At 35.5% G+C, this 21,525-nt stretch overlaps 1 protein-coding gene across 1 annotated transcript; it reads left to right on the forward strand.

Annotated features, from left to right (window-relative positions):
* Positions 1-12,949: 12,949 nt before the first annotated feature.
* Positions 12,950-17,089, forward strand: LOC148953942 (transcription initiation factor TFIID subunit 13-like). The gene is made up of 2 exons (XM_089086857.1): positions 12,950-13,123; positions 16,783-17,089. Exons 1-2 carry the CDS (start codon positions 13,034-13,036, stop codon positions 16,954-16,956), a joined length of 264 nt encoding a protein of 87 aa, XP_088942983.1. The 5' UTR covers positions 12,950-13,033; the 3' UTR covers positions 16,957-17,089.
* The last annotated feature ends 4,436 nt before the right edge of the window (positions 17,090-21,525 follow it).

Below are 21,525 nucleotides of genomic sequence, written 5' to 3' on the forward strand. Positions count from 1 at the left end.
GGAAATTAAAAGTTCTAATGCCTTTTTTAATCAAAAAAATAATAATATAATCACTTTTTACAAAAAACGCATTTTTGATGTCTTTTCATACTGCAGTGTTTTCAAAAATATTTTATTTTTGAAACAATCAAAAAGTTCGTGGTAACGAACTGTATAGTAAGAGCGACTCGTCTCAATAATAACCGAAATTGTAAAAAATGGACTTTTAATACCAATAGATACATGACAAGAATTGTATTTTTATGCCGATTTCAAATATATAAGTTTCATCAAATTTAATTTAGCCGATCAAAAGGTACGAGCCTGGGAAAATTTGCCCTATTTTCGAATAGTCTTACTCATCAAAAGTTAAGAGCCTGAGAAAATTTGCCCTATTTTCGAAAAAAAAGGGAAAACACCCCTTAAAAGTCATAGAATCTTAATGAAAATCACACTATCAGTTTCAGCGTATCAGAAAACCTTACTGTAGAGGTTTCATGCTCCTATCTGCAAAAATGTGGACTTTGGTATTTTTTTGCCAGAATAAAGATAATGGATGCCGGTTTATTCGTTTGTTTTTTCATTTCCCCAGGGGTGATGGTACCGACCCAAGTGGTCATAGAATGTCACGAGAGGGTTCATTAGAATGGAAATTATAAGTTGTAGTGCCTTTTTTTAATCAAAAAACAAAAACAAATTAAAAATAGAACCACTTTTTACAAAAAAAACCGCAATTTTGACGTGTTTTCCTACTGCAGTTCTTTTCAAAGAAATTTGATTTTTTGAGCAATCAAACAGTTCGTGATAACGAACTGTATAGTAAGAGCGACTTGTCTCAATAGTAACCGAAACTTTAAAAAAACGGAATTTTGATACCAATAGATACATCAAAAGGATCGGATTTTTATGCTGATCATGTTAAAGACTGATCAATGATGTCATAATCGTAGGCTGTATCCAGGTCGTCTCTTACTATTCCAATTAAGAAAAATCCATAGGCTTTTTCCTGTTTTTTTTTTGTCAAGATTGATTCTATTTTAAAAAATATTTATTTTAATTACAAAATGCACTAGATTTAGCAATTTCCTTTAAAATGAGACATTATACAGTTCTTTATGATTTTCTAGTACATAGCTAGCTGAGGAGAAAAAAAAAATCGGAAACCAAAAAAGATGCCTTATATGCAAAAAATCGTGGTTGTAGCCCCTTTTCTTGAATTTCAAACCAAAATATTTTTTCTTGTTGTTGAAGCCAAGGGACGTTAAGTTTCCTATAAAGGGGGTTTCTACAATTTTTCAGGGCCCAGCTAGCTGAGGAGAAAAAAAAGAAAAGGAAAAAAAGATACCGTTTAAGCAGAATATCGTGCTTGCATCAACTTTTCTTGATTTTCAATCCAGTATATTTCCCTTGTTGTTCAAGCCAAGGGACTATAAGTTTCGTAAATAGGGGGTTTCAGACAAGTCGGTTCTAATAGTGTACTTTGTTTTTTGATCTGCTTCTAGTTTTAGGAGTTATGACCTATTTCATTTTTACTGTGGGGCATGATCGTCTCTTACTAGGTTGCTAGCTACCACTGCAACCCGGATAATTAAAAAAGGCACTAGAACTTTTCATTTCCACTCGAATGAGCCCTCTCGCTACGTTCTAGGACAACTGGGTCGATACAATTACCCGTGAGGAAAAAAAACAAACAAACAAACAAAAAACAAATAAACATGCATCCGTGATCTTTCTTCTGGCAAAAAAAAAATTGACGGTTTTGCAGATAAAAGCTTGAAACCTTTATGAGATTCTATGACTTTTAGGGGGTGTTTTCCCCTTTTTTCGAAAATAAGGCAAATTTTCTCATGCTCGTAACTTTTGATGAATAAGACTAAACTTGATGAAACTTATATATTTGAAATTAGCATAAAAGTTAGATTCTTATGATGTATCTATTGGTATCAAAATATCGTTTTAAAATTTTGAGATAGCCGTTTTGTTCAAAATAGTCCCAGGTCTCAATTTTACTACGGTTCCGGGTTTGAAAACACCCCAGCCCTCGGGGCAATGGCTTTAAGCTATGTTATCTGCAAACTGTTAGCATATGTTTTTTTTATAGAGGGGACTCATTTGATTAAAAATGAAAAGAATTAGTTTCCTTTTTAAGAGTTGAAAGTGATCAAAAGTGGGAAGTAGCAAGCCCCCCTTCTTACGCCCCTTTTCCTTCAAATGTATCCAATCAAAATTTTGAAATAGCCGTTTGGTTAAAAATAGTCGAAAAGTCAAATAACCATAAATTAGGGTAGAAAAAAAAACTCCCAAACACCTTGCGCAAGGACTGTAACTTAAGCAAGTTGCCCATTGTTAAAATATAAGGCTTTTTATGGGAGGGATGGTCATATTGATTTTGGATGGAGGGGGGGGTCCTTCGATTGGAAATTGAAAAATCTAGTTCTTTTTTAAGAGTCAAGTGATCAGTGGGCAACCAGTCCCATCCCTTTTTTCCCAAATGCATCCGGTCAATATTTTAAGACAACCATTTGGTTAAAAATTGTCTAAAGGCCAAATAATTATGCTTCCGGGGTTGAACACTCCAGCACCTGGGGCCAAGGACCCTAGGGGTCCTTCTCATCATCAGATTAGATCATACTGACTGAAATACTCTCATCATCATCATACTGACTGAAAACCATAGCCTAATTCCTTAATTCCGAGCCAAACAAGGTGCAAAAAGTACCCAACCTACTATTCATGTCTGATGAAACCAGGCCGGCGTACCCCCCCCCCCCCCGAGAAAATTCCACCCCGCAGAAAATTCCTCCAGACCCTCCTCCCGCCCCCCTGAAAATTCCACCCACATACAAAATTTAGCAGCCATAGAGAGAGTATTATCACGGGGAAGTAAAGAGCCATATTAAACCTAAAATGAGCAGAATTTATTCCGTATTTACGGAACATATACGGAAAAAATTCTGCTCGTTTTAGCGTTTCTATTGCTCTTTACTTACATTTGATAATACTTGTTATTCTTGGTTAATAGCAGAAAAGAAGGTCCTATTTGTTCTAGGTCATCTTAACAGCTAGGAGCTTAAAGGGATCGTTCGGTAGGCCGAGATATCAAAATTTTGTAACCATTTTTCTATGGAAACGACACGCGTAGCTGATTAAATCAAAAGACGCTATGTAAGTCCACCATTTCTCACGAATTGCCTGGGAGATCATCAAAATAAAGGCAGAATCACTCTTATTTGTAAAAGTTGACTAGCCTTGTGATATTATTATATTTTAATTTCATTAACCTTGAGGTGGAGTCCCTAGCCAGCGGTGGTTAAAAATAAACACAAGTATATTTCCGCATACAATAACCAACTGATTAAAAAAAAATTATTGATTTTAAACAACAGGCAAAATTCCTTGCAACAGTCAGGATCGAACCTCTACCAGAAAACATTCCAGGCGCGGCTTTATTCACTGCACTGTCACAAGGTATTTGATTAGGATATAGATAATATATATGAAATGGATGTAGCTAGTCTAAGACAGAAAATGACGTCATAATCATGAGAAATAGTTTTCACTCCAACCATTATGTCACTCTTAACTTTCAAATTTTTGGCTATTGAAAACATGCTTGGAAAAGATATATCAAACAGTTCGTGGTAACGAACTGTAAGTAAGAAGCGACCCGGCTCAATGGTAACCGAAACTCTAGAAAACGGGTTTTTGATACCAATAGATATATCAAAAGAATCAGATTTCAATGCTGATTTCAAATATATTACTTTCATCAAGTTTAGTGCTACCAATAAAAAGTTAAACTCCTGATAAAATTTGGCCGATTTTCGAAAAAAGGGTGAAAAACACACTTAAAATTAAAGAACCTTAATGAAAATCACATCATCATATTTAGCATATCAGAGAACCCTACTGTAGAGGTTTCAAGCTCCTATCTACAAAATTGTGGAATTTTACATTTTTTGCCAGAAGAAAGATCACGGATGCGTGTTTATTTGTTTGTTTGTTTGTTTTTTTTTGTTTTTTTTCCCCAGGGGTGATCGTATCGACCCAGTGGTCCTAGAATATCGTGAGAGGGCTCATTGGAACGGAAATTAAAAGTTCTAGTGCCCTTTTTAAATGACCAAAAAAAATGGAGGGCAACTAGGCCCCCTCCCACGCTTATTTTTTTTCCCAAAGTCACCCGATCAAAATTTTGATATAGCTATTTTGTTCAGCATGGTCGAAAATATGATAAATATGTCTTTTAGGGTGACTTAATCCCCCGAAGTTCCCAGAGGGAGGGCTAAAAGTTATGAACTTTACCCAATGTTAACATATAGTATTGTTTATTGGGATGTATACAGAAGTTTTCTGGAGGTTTTTTTTCTGGTAGTGGGAGGGAAGGGTGGGTCGGTGGTTATGTTGGAGGACCTTTTCATGAAGGAAGTTTTCATGGGGGAAGGGAATTGCCATGAAGGGGGCGCCGGACTTGCTAGCATTATTTATTGGTTATTGGGAAGTATACAACCATTTTCAGGAAGGATTTTTTCTGGAGGGGGGGCTAGAGGAGGGGGTTACTCTGGAGAATATTTCCGTAGAGGATGTTTCTTTGGGGTAAGGGACATTTCTATGAAGGGGGCGCCGGATTTCCAAGCATTATTTAAAAACGATCAGAAATTAAATAAAAAAACAAGTTTTTCAACTGAAATATAAGAAGGAATATTAGAACTTAAAACGAACAGAAATTATAACGTATGTGAGGGGGTTCTCCGGAATCTATTCTAATTAAACGGACTTTGTGATTCTGGTTTTTTTGAATAAAATTTTTTTTTAACTTTTTACGTAAAGAGCGTGGTATTTAATTCGGGGAGATCCCCCTCATATACGTAATAAAATATACGTAATAAAAAAAAAAACAATAAAAAAAAACAAGCGATGCAGCTCAATAGTAATCGAAACTTTTAAAAACGGAATTTTGATGTCAATAAATGTATCAAAAGAATGTGTTTATAATGCTGTTTCTAAATATATAAATTTTTTTAAGTTTAGTATTACTCCTCAAAGGCTACGAGCCTGAGAAAATTTACTCAATTTTTAAAGAGGGGGGAAACATCCCCTACAAGTGAAAGAATTTTAATGAAAATCACACTGTCAGATTCAGCGTATCAGAAAACCCTGTTACATAAGTTTCAAGCTCATATCTGCAAAAATCTGCAACTTTGTATTTTTTGCCAGAAGAAAAATATACGAATATAGAAGTTAGTTACGTAAGTTAATTTGTAAAGACATCCATTTAGCAAAAGAAAAGTAAAATTTTTATGCAAATAAAAGCTGCATTAACTAAAAAACGATCAGAAATTAAATAAAAAAAAACAAGTTTTTTAAACTGAAAGTAAGGAGCGACATTAAAACTTAAAACGAACAGAAATTATTCCGTATATGAAAGGGGCTGTCCCCTCCTCAACGCCTCGCTCTTTACGCTAAAGTTTGACTCTGTCTCACAACTTTATTTTTTAAAACAATAAAAAACTTTAGCGTAAAGAGCGAGGCGTTGAGGAGGGGACAGCCCCTTTCATATACGGAATAATTTCTGTTCGTTTTAAGTTTTAATGTCGCTCCTTACTTTCAGTTTAAAAAACTTGTTTTTTTTTATTTAATCTATATAGGAATACATATATCTATTATACTGCTTAAAACTACAGCCACTAAATACAAAACAGCAACTGTGTAAAATGGATATGCATGTTTTCCTACTCTTCTGATCAAAATTTTGAGATAGCCATTTTTTCAAAATAGTCCAAGTCTCAATTTTACTAAGATTCCTGGTTTGAAAACACCCCAGCCCTCGGGGCAATGGCTATAAACTATGCTAGCTGCGAACTGCTAACATATGTTTTTTATGGAGGGGACTCATTTGATTGAAAATGAAAAGAATTAGTTTTCTTTTTAAGAGTTGAAAATTATCAAAAATGGGAGGTAGCCGGCCACCTCTCCCCCCCCCCCCTTTACGCCCTTTTTTCTTCAAATGTATCCAGTCAAAACTTTTAAATAGCCATTTGGTTAAAAATAATCGAAAAGTCAAGTAACCAGAAATTAGGGTTGAAAAAAAACTTCCACACCCCTTGCGCAAGGACTGTAACTTAAGCAAGTTGCCCATTTTTAAGATATAAGGCTTTTTATGGGATTTATACAGGGAAGGGATCGCTGATGTAGTTTGCAATTCATCAACACTTAAAATGGTATATACTAAGGGAAATAAAAAAAAAGAAAAAAGAAAAAGGTATAACCTTCCCTAAAGATGGTTTCGAAATACGCTACTTCTGCTTATAACCAATGGTATTCTCTATTTCCTGACAAAAAATCAATCTGTTATTTGAAGATACGACACAAATATAATCTAACGCTGCATTAGCATGAAGACGAATTTTCCTAGCCTAAAATGTATCGGAAACGAATAATAGGTAGGGCAATTATAACATTTACCTACCTTTCGCTTCGGAAGATGAACATGCTTAGCAATTCTTACTTATGAGACACTCTCGGTGACAGAGCAGAAATTCCCTAACGATTAAACTTGGCATCTGGACAATAAAGGACTATAAAGATAGGCTACTGCCTGGCAAATTTTAATTTAATTGAAATACTGGAATACGGAAGGTAGATGAGGATCTAGCCCCTATGTCCCTATAATCCCTATAGCCCCTTAACCGAAATTACTTGCCCCAGTAAGTTTCAAGTGAATCTAAACACCTTCATACAAATATCAGTGAAGAGGACTTTGAAAATCAGGACTGTCATGTCCCATTTGGCCAGCGTACTTGCCCTATATATTTCTAGCTGGAACGATCCCCCTCCCCCCCAAAAAAGGGAAAAGTCATGCACATCTTTCTGCTAAATGTTAGTGGGCGAGGAAGCAAGCGCCATATTTGTGTCTCCAATCATACACAGCGAAAATCAGTGTAGGGTTCAAGTTCAAACAAGGCGCTCACTCGTTTTTGCTAAATATTGGCAGGGATGTGAGCAGACTCATTTTGTACCTTAAATAAAATAGATCATAGATCATTACCCGTTTTTGATTTAATAAAGGTGAAGAGTGGTTACATTTCTTGTAAAATGTTGAAGGTTTAAGGGTCAAGGGATGTTTCAGGGGGTCTCAAACCCTCTTTGATCCTCCAATCATAGATATTAAACATCTCACATGTTTTTGGTTCATGCAAGATGCAACATGCTCACTTTTGTGCTAAATTTTCGGCTGGGTAGTGAAGAGGCTTCTATACTACTTTGGTTCTCAATAGTAGCCTTTAAAAATCACTGTGTGATTCTGGTTCTAAAAAGGTACAATGTGCCAACTTTTTTGCAAGAAAATTGGCGTGACAGGGGCCAGGGGATTTAGGAACAGTAATCATTCAATTTTATGCTCCCAATAACATAGATTGAAATCCTTCGGAGATTTTGCTTCAAATCAGCTGCAAGATGTCAGTCATTCTGCCATGTAGTAGGGAGAGTGCAGAGATTGTTGTGAGTTTTACCAAGGGCCTCCAATTACACAATTTAAATCATTGCATGGTTCTGGTTAAAATGATGTGCAGCATACCTACCTTTCTACTAAAAAGTTGGTAGGAAGGGAGTTGGAAGGGGCTCTGGTCCTTCGTTTCTAAAGCAGCACCAATCTAAGATACTGGTGTGATTCCGGTTCCTATACGGTTTCATGTTTCTACTGATTACAAAAATTGGGCGTGAGAGAGCAAGGAGAAGGGGGGAGGGGTGTTCCGAGTAGCCAAGGGTAAAATTTTTACCTTCGATAATACATTTGTGTCAATCTGCTTCAAACAAGGAGCAACATTCCTACTATAATAAAGAGTTGACAATAAACGGCGATGGAGGGCCCACAGGCCCAGTTAGCACATCTAGCTTGTCTTCGCAATCAATAAAGGCTTAGCTCTATTTTTTGTCTAAAATCATTATCCTGTTTGTTTCCACAGCAACGAAGTTGTTATCTCCTTTAAACCCTGAAAATGGTATATCCGCGAGCAAAACTTTGGATGAAAATCTAATGTAGTATATAATCAGCTAGTCAAGGATTTTTGATTCAGTTTAAAATCAGCTTTTAATGTCTTTGCCTTGGGCCAACTTTCTCATACTGTTACTAGTCCCCAGCTCCCCCGAAAAAGATTCCGGCGGCGGCATTGAAAGTTAAATCAGCGGCACCACGCTGAAAAATTTTCTGCGTGCGCCCCCCATTGCACTTCCTGACTGAAGGGCCACAAAACGGAAATCAGCACCGCCGGTTTGGACCTTGAGTATCTACTGCCGTCATACTTACTTACTTACTTATCAAATACTGAAGAATACCTGGAAAGTCACCCCATTAGTCGTTACAATATATTCCTGTAAAAAATGAAAGAATACGAATACAAAAGGTTCCTCAAAGATCTATTTCACTCATCCAAACTTAACTGTATGTTAACTGACACGTAGAGGAGAAGACAAGCACTGAATGTATGTTGAACGGATCAAAAAATAATTTCTTCAAAGGCCTTAACAAATTTGAAGTTATCAAGAATAAGTTTCCTCACCTTTGTGGTTCCAACATACATCATTTAATTGTTAAAATCCGTCACAACTGAATACCCTCTCTACTGTCATCGGGGTAACTAACATGGATAGTACCTTCCATGCCTAAAAATGTTATGTATGGCACAAAATGTATGAGACAAAAGCTTTCTCCAGAAGCCAACAAAGGAATTAATAGCTTAAAACAAGTGAGAACCTTGGCTCTTTTTGGATGTGTTGAGGGACTTTGGCAGAGAACAGTCTGATGTTTAATGTCGCTATATTCTAATTTTATCACTATCATCAAAGTCTAACATCGTTATTAGCTTAAATTTATTTTCTTAAAAAAAAAAAAATATGGCACAGGCAGACTTGAAACATCTACTCCCCAAAAAGGAATCAGGAATCAACACTCCCCAAAAAGGTGGCGGCATTGAAAGACAGCGGCACCACGCTGAAATATTTTCTGCGTGTGCCCCCCCCCCCTTGCACTTCCTGGCTGAACGGCCACGAAACGGAGATCAGCACCGCCGGTTTGGACCTTGAGTATCTAGTGCCGTCATACTTACTTACTTACTTATCAATACTGAAGAATACCTGGAAAGTCACCCCACTGGTGGTTACAATATATTCCTGTAAAAAAACGAAAGAATACGCATGCAAAAGGTTCCTCAAAGATCTATTTCACTCATCCAAACTTAAAGGTATGTTAACGGACACGTAGAGGAGAAGACAAGCACTGAATGTATGTTGAACAGATCAAAAAATATTTATTTTTCAAACTAATCTGTTTGTGTGGATGCTTGAATTATGTAAGCATATCTTTGATTTTGACGAGATTTTTGAAGACGCTAAATTTCAGCTGGTGGGGCAAACTTGGGTATGGGGGGCAGTTGCCCCCCGTCCTATAGAAAATTACAGCCCTGCATAAGGAGAGGGGAAGGTTGTCCATGCCTGGGACAAAAATGTTTCAGTAGCTCTAGCTCAAAGACAACGTAAGTTTATGTAGACCTACTGCCAAAAGGGTATTTTTCAAAATCTTGGAGAGGAGATGCCAGTCCCCACCTCCCCAAACTAACCCAAACTGTTTTGACTAAACTGTTCCCAGGAAAGGCGAAAAACCTTATTTTTAATTTTATGTAAAATCATAGAAATGGATCATAAAAAGATCCCGGTGGCGGCATTGAAAGACAGCGGCACCACGCTGAAATATTTTCTGCGTGTGCCCCCCCCCCTTGCACTTCCTGGCTGAACGGCCACGAAACGGAGATCAGCACCGCCGGTTTGGACCTTGAGTATCTAGTGCCGTCATACTTACTTACTTACTTATCAATACTGAAGAATACCTGGAAAGTCACCCCACTGGTGGTTACAATATATTCCTGTAAAAAAACGAAAGAATACGCATGCAAAAGGTTCCTCAAAGATCTATTTCACTCATCCAAACTTAAAGGTATGTTAACGGACACGTAGAGGAGAAGACAAGCACTGAATGTATGTTGAACAGATCAAAAAATAATTTCTTCAAAGGCCTTAACAAATTTGAAGTTATCAAGAATAAGTTTCCTCACCTTTGTGGTTCCAACATACATCATTTATTTGTTAAAATCAGTCACAACTGAATACCCTCTCTACTGTCATCGGGGTAACTAACATGGATAGTACCTTCCATGCCTAAAAATGTTATGTATGGCACAAAATGTATGAGACAAATGCTTTCTCCAGAAGCCAACAGAGGAATTAATAGCTTAAAACAGATGATAATCTTGGCTCTTTTTGGATGTGTTGATGGACTTTGGCAGAGAACAATCTGATGTTTAATGTCACTACATTCTAATTTTATCATTATCATCAAAGTCTAAAATTGTTATTAGCTTATATTTATTTTCTTTAAAAAATTTATGGCATAGGCAGACTTGAAACATCTACTCCCAAAAAAGGAATCAACATGTGACGTCAAAAGTGGTGGTTTGTGAATAGATGAGACAATATTACTTACATTTCGTCTTTTTCCTGGGAGCTTTCTTGTTCATATGGAAGAATCTTTTCAACCCCCCGGATCTTGTCTAAAATTTGAAATACTATGGTTGAGGATGGATATTGGATCGTTTTTAGATAGAAGAATCCAGATAAAAAACTTGATTTAAGTTTTGGACACAAATATTTTCACCATTTTGAATACGAATTCTCCTCTTATCACTGACTCGTTAGTGACAGCCAAATGGTCTTCATTTGCACGTATATTGAATATTTCGAAAATTATAAGCGCATCTGTGAACTGGATTTCACAGATTCAAACTGAATCCAAATAGAAATTCAAAATAATACCTCAATTTCTCCTTTCGAAGCGTAAACTTACCTTCATTGGCCTCGACGGTCATTTAAACTGGAGTGCGGGATAAAAAGAACCTTCACAGGTCGACATTCATCATCGCCTAAACCTAGGTCTTGTTTTCCTATCTTGAACAAGATGCTTGATAGGGAAATATTATACTGATAAATAATCTAAGCTTATAAAGCTTTTTCTAAAGCTTAATTTGCCTTGTTCAAAGTCAAGATTCAGTGATCTATACTGTTTATCTGCTTCCTTCACGGGGAGGGGGGGGGAGGTCATCATCAACTGAAAAAATGGCAAATGGGCATAGACATTAAAACTGCATTTAGATCTCAGAATGTATCAGGTAAGAAGGAAATTTCTGAGCGTTTTAAGTCTATTACTCTGCTGAGTTTAAACCTCCTGTAACTAAATGCCTCTATAATAAGCTCATGGATATTATAATCCCGTCAGTATGATTTCGTGCTGTCCAAATAGCAAGCTTTCAATTATATGTCACAAATTTAGTGTGATCGGGAATTATTATAAAAGCGTGATCGGGAATTTTGATAAAATTACTACGTATATGAGGGGGTCAGCCCCCTATTCAATACCTCGCTCTTTACGCTAAAGTTTTTTAGTAAGTAAGTGTGTAAATGTGACGACACTAGACCCTTAAGGTCCAAACCGGTGGTGCTGATCTCCGTTTCGTGGCCCTCAACCAGGAAGTGCAATGGGGTGCTGGGGGCCAGCCATCCTGTGCTTTCGCAAACCCTTCCTGCATACCTTCCCCAGATTTCTCCAGGTACCCATTTAGAGCTGGGTCAACTCTGGCTAAGCTTACAGAGTCATACCACTGACCCGCGTCCCAGACCAAATAGCTGGTCACGCCAGGAACGAACCCGTGCCCCTTGGACAAAGAATTCTCGAGCCAGCGCACGTCCACTTAGCCAGGACGGCTTTTTTAAGTATTTTTAAAGTTTTTTAGTTCTTTCAAAAGAGCTATCTATTCTAATTGAACGGCCTTTGTGATTCAGGGATTTGTGATTCGAGCAAAATTCGAACTTTAGCGTAAAGAGTGAAATATTGACTAGGGGGTGAACCCCCTCATATCCGTACTAGTTTCTGTTCGTTTTAAGTTTTAATGTTGCTCCTTACTTTCAGTTGAAAAAACTTTTTTTATTTTATTTAATCTTACATATCATGACAATGAAGGTTGATATCACATAGGGCTTATCTATACTGATCTTATAGGGAACTCTTCCCATGTAAGGGCAAATAAAAATGCCTACAAGTCTTGTTGCTATAAAATAAATTATATTATATTCACTTTTGGCTTTTTTGTGTATGTTTGTTGATTTTGGCTGTTTTTTCCTGCTGTTGATCAGTTACAACCTCATTCAAATAGATTATTGCTGTAGTATTATTAAATGAAGTAGTTCTTTCCTTTTTCTATATTCTTCTTTTGCCAGGAAACATTGAATATTTAATTTTTTTTTTCCTCTTTTACTATCGATTTGATTTGTTTGTTTCTTTGGTGAGTTAAGGCTTCGGCATTGTTTTATAATAAATGGTCCTGAAGGATAAGCAAATTAAGATTCATGAGTGGAATCCAAATTTCAATATTTTCTCCTTGTATACGTATAACTAACCATTTATTGTATATAAGCATAATTAACTATTTATGTTTATATGTATATGAGACCATTCATTCTCAAGTAAGAATATTATAGCAAGAAAATGATAACTCCTGCTGTGTTTGTATCTTTTTAGAATAATGCGTTGTAGTTATTTTGGAAGTAAAGAAGAAAGCATATGGTTAATGGCGTGTGATATAGAACTGCAGATTTACTTTGTAACTTCTACTTTGCCTTGCTTTCAAGTTGATGTAACATTGTTAAACTGTTTAGTTAATTTTGAATTATTTAATGTAAAGGAGCAATTGAATTTTGACTAATTCTGTTAGTATATATTCTTTTGTGTTTTCTATATATTTTATTAGTAACTGAAGGAGAATTGTCAACCATAGAACTTACTAGTAAACAAGGATGGAATGAGCAACTTTTGAAATTCCTGTTTTGTTTAATTTATTTTTCTGTTTGGCTAAAACAATTTTAAATTCAGGATATTGATGAAGAAGAAGCAGAATTGCAATATGGTTCGACGTCTTCTGGCCGAAGAAGGTGGTTTAGTAAAGAGCTGAGATGCATGATGTACGGGTTTGGTGACGATCAAAATCCATACACAGAATCTGTTGACCTATTGGAAGACTTGGTCATAGAATACGTAACAGATATGGTAATCTCTATACATCAAGTGTGCATGTATTAGCATATTAGTTTTTATTTCCGTTGGGTCGAAGAAGTAGGCTTTTTTACTAGTTGTTAGTGTATATGTTCACCCATATGAGAGAAAATGCCACTCTTCTCCCACTTAAAGCTACCTAAAGGAAACTGCTAAAAATGTATTTGATCCCAATCCCATAAGTCAACTACTCTATTTCTTCAAAGAAAACTATATAAACTTAGGTGCATACTGGTTTGATTCTTATTGGATGGGGGAGAGAGGGGGGCTAGATGATTTTTTGTCACAGGGTAGAGGAGTCAAGGCACAAAAAGTGCATTTATGGGTCATTATTTTTCAATGTTTCACATGTGTCTATGCATGCAGATAATGTATTATTGCAGCCAAATTCTGTGGTTTTTAACAGCTCGATTCTCTCTTCATTTCGGTAAGAATGTTTTAACTAAGCTTGCATTCTGGGTACTGAAAGGGTAACAAGTCCCCTTTTGGTTTATAAAAATTTAAGAATTGTGCTGTAAGGTTTAAATCTAGTATGAAGAGCAGCAGAGCAGGGGTAATCTCCGTCATATTTAGAGCAATTATATTTTATTGTTTAAAGCTATTACACTAACACGAGTCCATTTATTCTCGGAGCATTGCTCTACGGATATATAATATATATATATATATATATATATATATATATATATATATATATATATCCATACCTGTGTTAACAAAAAGAAGGTTCGGCGAATTACCTTTTATAATGACAAAGTACCAACTAAAATAAAACAAGCCAAACAAACTGGAGGTAAAATTGGTATTTGTAAAGTCTTAGTTCCTGACATTAATGAAGTCATCAACACCTACCATAACTATGAAAATCCAATGCATGGACTAGGCAAATCTTTGGAAGAAAACAAAGTTTTTTCCCACCACCTGTACAATTAAGATACAAAGGTTCGGCGATATGTCTTTCATAATGACAAAAGCCAAGGTAAAAGCAAAAGTTTTTGTTCCACCACCTGAACAATTAAAAGAAACAAAGGTGGTCGTCATTACCTTCCATACCTTTGAAAATAAAAAACCTGTACTAGATAAATCGTTGAAAGATTAAGAAGTTTTTGTCCCAGAACCTGAACGATTAAAAGAAACAAAGGTTCGGCGATATGTCTTTCATAATGACAAAAGACAAGCCGAGGCAAAAGTTAAAGGTCCAATAAAAAATATAATTTTACAAAGGCACCACTTCTAATTTAAGGTCCATTTGGACGTCATGACATCAAGAAAAGGCTCAAATTTTCTGCGTTTATAAGACAAGCGACAGTGAGAATCTATATATAGAAGCCTGCCGAGTGTTGGGGCCCGGCGGCGAAGCCGTAGGGCTCCCGGGGTACTATATATATATATATATATATATATATATATATATATATATATATATATATATATATATATATATATATATATATATATATATATATATATATATATATATATATATATATATATATATATATATATATATATATATATATATATATATATATATATATATATATATATATATATATATATATATATATATATATATATATATAATATATATATATATATATATATATATATATATATATATATATATATATATATATATATATATATATATATATATGTAATATATATATATAATATATATATATAATATATATATATATATATATATATAAGAGGTAATTACTTGGCAAAAAAAAAAAAAAAAAAAAAAATATATATATATATATATATATATATATATAAATATATATATATATATGTAATATATATATATATATATATGTATATATATATATATATATATATATATATATATATATATATATATATATATATATATATATATATATATATATATATATATATATATTATTACCAAGTCAGCAATTAGTGAACACAGACCTGGGAGAAACTGTTAGCGACTCTTTGCCAGTGATAAAAGTACCGTGACCACCATAGCAAATTCAACGAATACCAAAAGTAGCCTCTTGAAGCCCCAGATGAAAACTCTATGGATCATGGTGTTCGTTGCTTTGTTGCAGATGTTATTTATATCATTTACCTCAGAAGCTTTTGTAGCCTACTAACTGAATAATGGTATCAAAATAATGTCATAGAATATTAATGAAGATGTTAATTCGAAGCTTTTTTTTATATGAATACTTTGCGAAACTAGTGACGTACTATGTCTGCCAGAGCATCTTAAACAAAGTAGGTTCTTTGACTGCCTCTTCGGGTATTAACATATACCCGAGCTATATCGATTAAATCCGGGCTGCTTGCCCCTCTTGATGATGTCTGAGTGAAAAATGATATGTATTAGCGATCGATGAATGTTTGAATTCGTTCGTTACGCTAGTCTTGTAGCATAAGTGCTGATTTAAGTTTTTTTCTTTAGCAGCTGTTTTTGTGAGTCACGATGCATAATAAAGCTAAAAATATACATGTAAGGCCTATTAATACCCATGTTTCTACAGAAGCTAATTTGTCATGCAACATGTAATTTTTTTTTGTTGCAAACGTTGAATTAGGTCTTTTTATGTAAATAGAAGCCAAATTATGCTGGTTGATGTAACTAAAACCTCTGTAAGTTGGACGATTCTTGCTCTACATAGAAATGAGACCCCTTTATGGGATCAGACTTGCACGCTTATTAGCTTAAACCGTAATTCTGGTAAGATATTAATTCTTGTCAATTTGCTGTTATTTTACCTGTTGCTCCTTTATTTGATGGAATAAAGGCCAAACATCTATGTCTAGCCCCGAGCCGACATTACCTTTTTTAATTTATCCTACTTCAGTGTCAGGGATGCGTCCCCCAACAATAGCCCATCCGACTAATCCGTAATGCAAGATAATTTTTTTTTGCTTATTTGGATAATGGCAGAACCACAGCTATAGCAAAAATAACTATTGAGAAATCTTTAAACACGGTCCAGTTTGCTGCATGACAAAAATTTGAGACTGATTTATTTTCTTAATTCTTGCAAAATATAAGTGGAAGGTCCTGGGTGGGGAGATCTTTTTGGTTCAGGTTCTCATCTAAATGTTCAGATGTTTTATGCTTTACGATGATAATAATATATTATAGCACATGTAATAATATAGTAAAATAACAGTACATACTATGATGAATTATAACAATATATTTATCCACTCTTTATCTCTACATTTGAAATATTTGCGTCTTTCTCAGTTTTTTAAAAAGTATGCGATTGAAAATTTCGAGAATGTTCAAGTAAAAATAGTCTCACTCCATTAGGGGAAGAAGGGGGTGCAATGGGCTTGGTAAAGAACGTTATATTTTGAAAGAATCGAGAATTGGATGGTACTATTCTTTTTTATTTTAATTTCATTCAAAGGAGGAACCTTGCTGAATAATTTCTTTAAAAAAGAGATAAATAGATAACTACACTTTTGAAATCATCAAAAAGCTCAGATGTGTAAAAATTCTAATGAAGAAGCGATCAAAAATGTTTTTTTAAGGCCAACGAAAATACTGAAAAACAAAGCGAATATTTGGGCGTGGCAGGCCAGTGCGGTTTAAGAAATTATCGTTTTACTAAACCATGTTCATTTTAATCATTATAGATTATGTTGTTGTTTTGTTTTAGACTCATAAAGCTATGGAGATTGGAAGACAAGGTCGAGTACAAGTGGAAGATTTGGTTTTTCTCGTTCGAAAAGATGCGCGGAAATATGCAAGGATCAAAGACCTACTGACTATGAATGAGGAATTGAAGAAAGCACGGAAGGCTTTTGATGCTGAAAAATATCAAGGCACATAAAATGCATTACACCTCACATTGAAAAAAACGCTCTTCTTTTCTTTTATTAAATTTTGTAAGTGATATTTGTATTGCTATTCTAGGACAATTATTTTGTATAGTCTATATGTACTATTGTAAATCTGCAGCTTGATTTTTTGTGTTAACTTTCTTTTAATTCTGCGTATAGTTAAACGTAGGCGCTTCGTCTCCGAGCCCTTTTGGGAAATAACGTGTACCTTCTGTCTGAACCTCCTTTGCAAAACAGCATGTAAGATTTGTCCTCAACTCCCTTTGGTAAGGAGTGCATACGTCACGTCTCAGACACCCTTTGGTCAACATATACGCTTATACGCTTCGGTATACGCTTCGTCTTCAGCTTTTTTCTTTTATCATCAATGCGTTTGGTCCGTTTCCGGCCTTCTTTGGGACATAATGCTTATGATGCGTCCCTGACTCCACCCCCTTTTGTCAGCAGCCTGCATACTTCGGCTTAATGTTTTTTCCGTTGGCAAAACCCTTTGTTCAACAGTGAAAACGCTCTGTCTTTGACCTTTTTTGTTTATTGAGATCACATTATGACTGTCCTAAATAAAAACAAGTAAGTGCATACTTCACAAATGGTGTTTAATTTACACTAAAGTTAGTATTCATTGTGTATAAGCTTTTTGATTGCCTATCTTAGGACACTTTTGCAGCAAAGAAGCTTAAAGTAAGAAAATATTAAGAGGATATTTGTTTTTCTCGTCAAGTGAAAATCAAATTGACTAAGTTTTGATGGTAGTATTTGACGTACGATTTGCCATCAAGTTTTTGACTACAGATCTTACGCCTTACTGAGATCACAATTATACACCGGTTTTTAATCTGCATAGTTGAAGGGTATAAAGTAAGTCTCTTAGTCCCGTTCCCCCTTCAATTCCCCTTACTGTCAAGTCTCAAATATAAACATTTTATACTTTTATTTTTATTCACTATCTTTCGTGGACCCTTTGGTCAACTGTACCTAAATTCTGTGTCAAAACCTTCATCAGTCAATAGTACGGGTGCCTAGTATTCACTCTGTAGGGCAACAATGCGTTCGCTCAGTTTGGGAGACAGGAAGTGCCTCTGACGATAAATAAAAGTTCAAGTAGGGATAAAATCCTTTTAATAGACAGTGATGAGATAACAGTGATAAAAATTCACAAAAATACCAGATATTTCGGTCACATATGCAGCGACCGAAATATCTGGTATTTTTGTGAATTTCTACCACTGTTATCATCATCACTGTGTATTAAAAGGATTTTATCCCTATTTGAACTTTTATTTATCGTCATGGAAAGGCAGTGTGCTCTCCGAAATTATGTAAGCGCCTCTGGTGCCTTATGGTCAATTGTGCATACACTGTGTCTCCAACAACATTATGCTAGTAGGGTGGAAGCTGCGTCTCTAACTCCCTTATGTCCGATATTGTGTTGCTCCCTCTCCAACCTTCTTTTGTCAGCAGTGAGTACGCTCCGTCTTCGACTTCTCTTTGGCAAAAACCCCTCTAACCCCCCCTCTGGGTACGGCCTTGTGGGCAAGTGATCTTTTTTCCATCAAAGTTAGTATTTAAGGATTAATGAGGCTGGTAACTAGAGATCTGTGGCTATTGTAAAAATATAGAAGCCCAAAATAAAAACTAATTAAGCATATAATTCGCCAACAGTGTTCAATTTTCATCAAGGTAGTTTCGCAGTCTTTAGTCCAGTAGTTCTGAAATCATCTAAACTCATAAAAGGCACCTCAACAAATAACGCTGTTTTCTGACTAGTTATTTCTGTCTGCTGTGATTACTTTACTGCTAAGTATTTTCTTCTAAATTTATAAAGACGTTTTTATTTGGAAACTTATTACTTTAACGATTATCTTTGAAAAAATTTAAAGTACTAGACTTTGTGACAGGCTACCATGAAAATATAATCAGAGGCAACGCTGTAGCGTTGCCTATAGTAAAGGCCATACGGCTCCAAAGTTTTATTATTTATTATTTTTTTTTTTTTCCCAGAGGCACTTCATATGGAAGGGTTTGTCGTAGAAACTTCAAAGGGGGATCATTCGTTTGGAAATCAAGAGCTCTGCTACCCTTTTCAATAGTCAAAAATTATCGGTGGGAAACTAGCCCCCCCACTTCCGCCCACAAGTCCCCCAAACACATACAATCAAAATTTTGGGATACCCATTTTGTTCAGCATAGTTGATTTCCGGACAGAATCTATATTTTTTATGAGGACACTCCCCCGCACCCCTCAGGGCAAGGGTTTTAAGTTATGCCCTGGGGGCAAATAAGGTTTTTATAGAAGGTGTGGTCGTAGAAACTTCAAAACAGGCTCATTCGATTGGAAATTAAAGGGCTAGTGTCCTTTTTAATAATCGAAAGTTATTGGAGTCTAACTAGCCCCCCCCCACACCCATCATTTCCCTAAACACATCCAATAAAAATTTTGAGATAGCCTTTTTGTTCAGCGTAGTTGTTTTCCACATAGAAAATATATTTTTGAGGAGGACACTCCGCCCCAACCCTCAGGGCAAGGGTTTTAAGCTATGCCCTAAGTGCACAATAGGTATTTATTGAAGCTGCTGTCGTAAAAACTTCAAAAAAGGCTCATTTGATTGGAAATTCAAAAAGCTAGTGCCGTTTTTAATAGTCGAAAGTGATTGGAGGGCAACTAGTCCCCCCCCCCCACGCCCATTATTCCCCCAAACACATCCAATCAAAATTTTGAGATAGCCATTTTGTTCAGCAAAAACAAACTTAAGTTATCGTTATTTAACGGAATCAATCAGTTTAATCCCAAAAAGTTTTCCTAAAAAAATGAAAAAAGCCTGGGTATCTTTCTTTTTCAAAACTGTTTCTTTACCCTCGTCTTAAATTCTACGTGTATTCTGAAAGTCGTGCAAAAGAAGCAGCTGGTTTGAACCAGCCCTGCAAAACGTTCAGCCTCCGAGCCCATCTAAAAGAAGCAGCTGGCTTGAACCAGATAGATAAAACGTCCAGCCTACGGGCCCGTGCAAAAGAAGCAATTGGTTTGAACCAGGCATGTAGAACGTGTAGTCTACGGGCCCGTGCAAAAGAGGCATGTGGTTTGAACCAGGCCTGTGGACCATGCAGCCTATGGGCCACATGTCATCCATCAGCACTGACTGTTGCCCTGAAGTTTTTATAGGGATGGTAAAATATTACCGTAAAGACACAGAATAACATTGTCTTCTTAGCAAAAATTTTTGTGAATGGAATGTGAAAGCAGAAATGACACCAAGTATTTATGTCCCTTATCAGATGAGAAAAACATACACATATGAATGCTGTATTTAAGCATCAACTCAGACAGTGGGACTTGTTGACAAGATCCTGGGTATAAAAAAAGACATCTCACGAACTGCTGTCATTCTTTTTCAATATATAAATTTTCAACCCATCTTTGACAACAACATTTGGTTTTGCTTGTATGTTAAGATTTGGCTGCTAAATATATTAACTGCGCAATTAAAATGATAATTAATCATATTTTTCTGTATGATTACTAGCTTAACGACGTAATATAATGGTTAACTTTCCTGTTTTGCAGTCCATGGCTTTTCTTTCAATACAATTTGGCCCTTTCCTGTTTAGTTGGGATGGGATTATTTGAAATTCAAGCATTTTAAAGGTAAGTCGTTACTTTTATTTTGGCGATAGCATCATTAAAATTTTCAAGTGCTTTTTCACTGTCCCGGCAAACTTTAATTTAAGCTCCGTCGAAAATATTCCCCTTTCCAAAAAAAAAAACAAAAAAAAAAAAACAAAGAGAAAAATCTAAGTGAAAAAAAAAAAAAACAAACGAGAATGCGACCAGTGGAGAGAAAAGAAACGAAAAATGCAAAAAAACGCGGATATTTTGCCAGTATCCAAACAAGGCGTCTTCAGCACGAAAGAAACAGAAGAGGAACAAGATAAAAAAAAAACAAGCTAAAACTAAAAAACCAATAAAAGAACCACCACCAAAAAAAAATATTTATATACAATTGGCGCAAACTGATCCACGTAGGGAAAAAATGCTATTAAAGAGTTACTTCAGTGAGAACACCAGAGCAACTGAGGAAAAATAAAAAAAGTGGAAATTACTTTAACAATTCTGTTGCGAAATAATCCTTTTATTGGCTATTATTGAAGCAATTCGTTTTGGTCTAGCAGGTAAAATAGTCCCCTGGTGATTATTTATAATCTTAATTCCCTTAGTGACTGTTAATTCACTCTTTAGAAGATTATCATAAATTGGGTCAATATTTAAACTACATGTATCCCTTTATATCGAGAGGTTAGCAAACATATGCTTTTTAATTTCTGTGGCTTCTCTCTCGTCTTAAGAAAGATCTTATGGCGCCTTCAGCACGAAGGCTTCTTCGTGCTGAAGACGCCTTGTTTGGATACAGGCGAAATATCGGCGTTGTTTTGCATTTGTCGTTTCTTTTATCTACACTGGCCGCAGTATTGGGTTTTGTTTTTTTTTTTAAATGAGATTTTTATCTTTGTTGGTTTATTGTCATGGCTGGCCAGTTAAGCTTAAGATCTTTCATTAACCAAAA

Source organism: Artemia sp. Qi Xiang Cuo, chromosome 3 (assembly GCF_049724085.1).
Source record: "Artemia sp. Qi Xiang Cuo chromosome 3, ASM4972408v1, whole genome shotgun sequence".
Taxonomy (NCBI): domain Eukaryota; kingdom Metazoa; phylum Arthropoda; class Branchiopoda; order Anostraca; family Artemiidae; genus Artemia; species Artemia sp. Qi Xiang Cuo.

What these genes read in the sequence shown, in the direction of transcription:
- LOC148953942 (XM_089086857.1), top strand. Translation starts at nt 13,034, where the DNA reads ATGATGTACGGGTTTGGTGACGATCAAAATCCATACACAGAATCTGTT. An exon ending in TAGAATACGTAACAGATATG is followed by an intron (nt 13,124 to 16,782) that starts GTAATCTCTATA and finishes GTTTTGTTTTAG; the next exon opens with ACTCATAAAGCTATGGAGAT.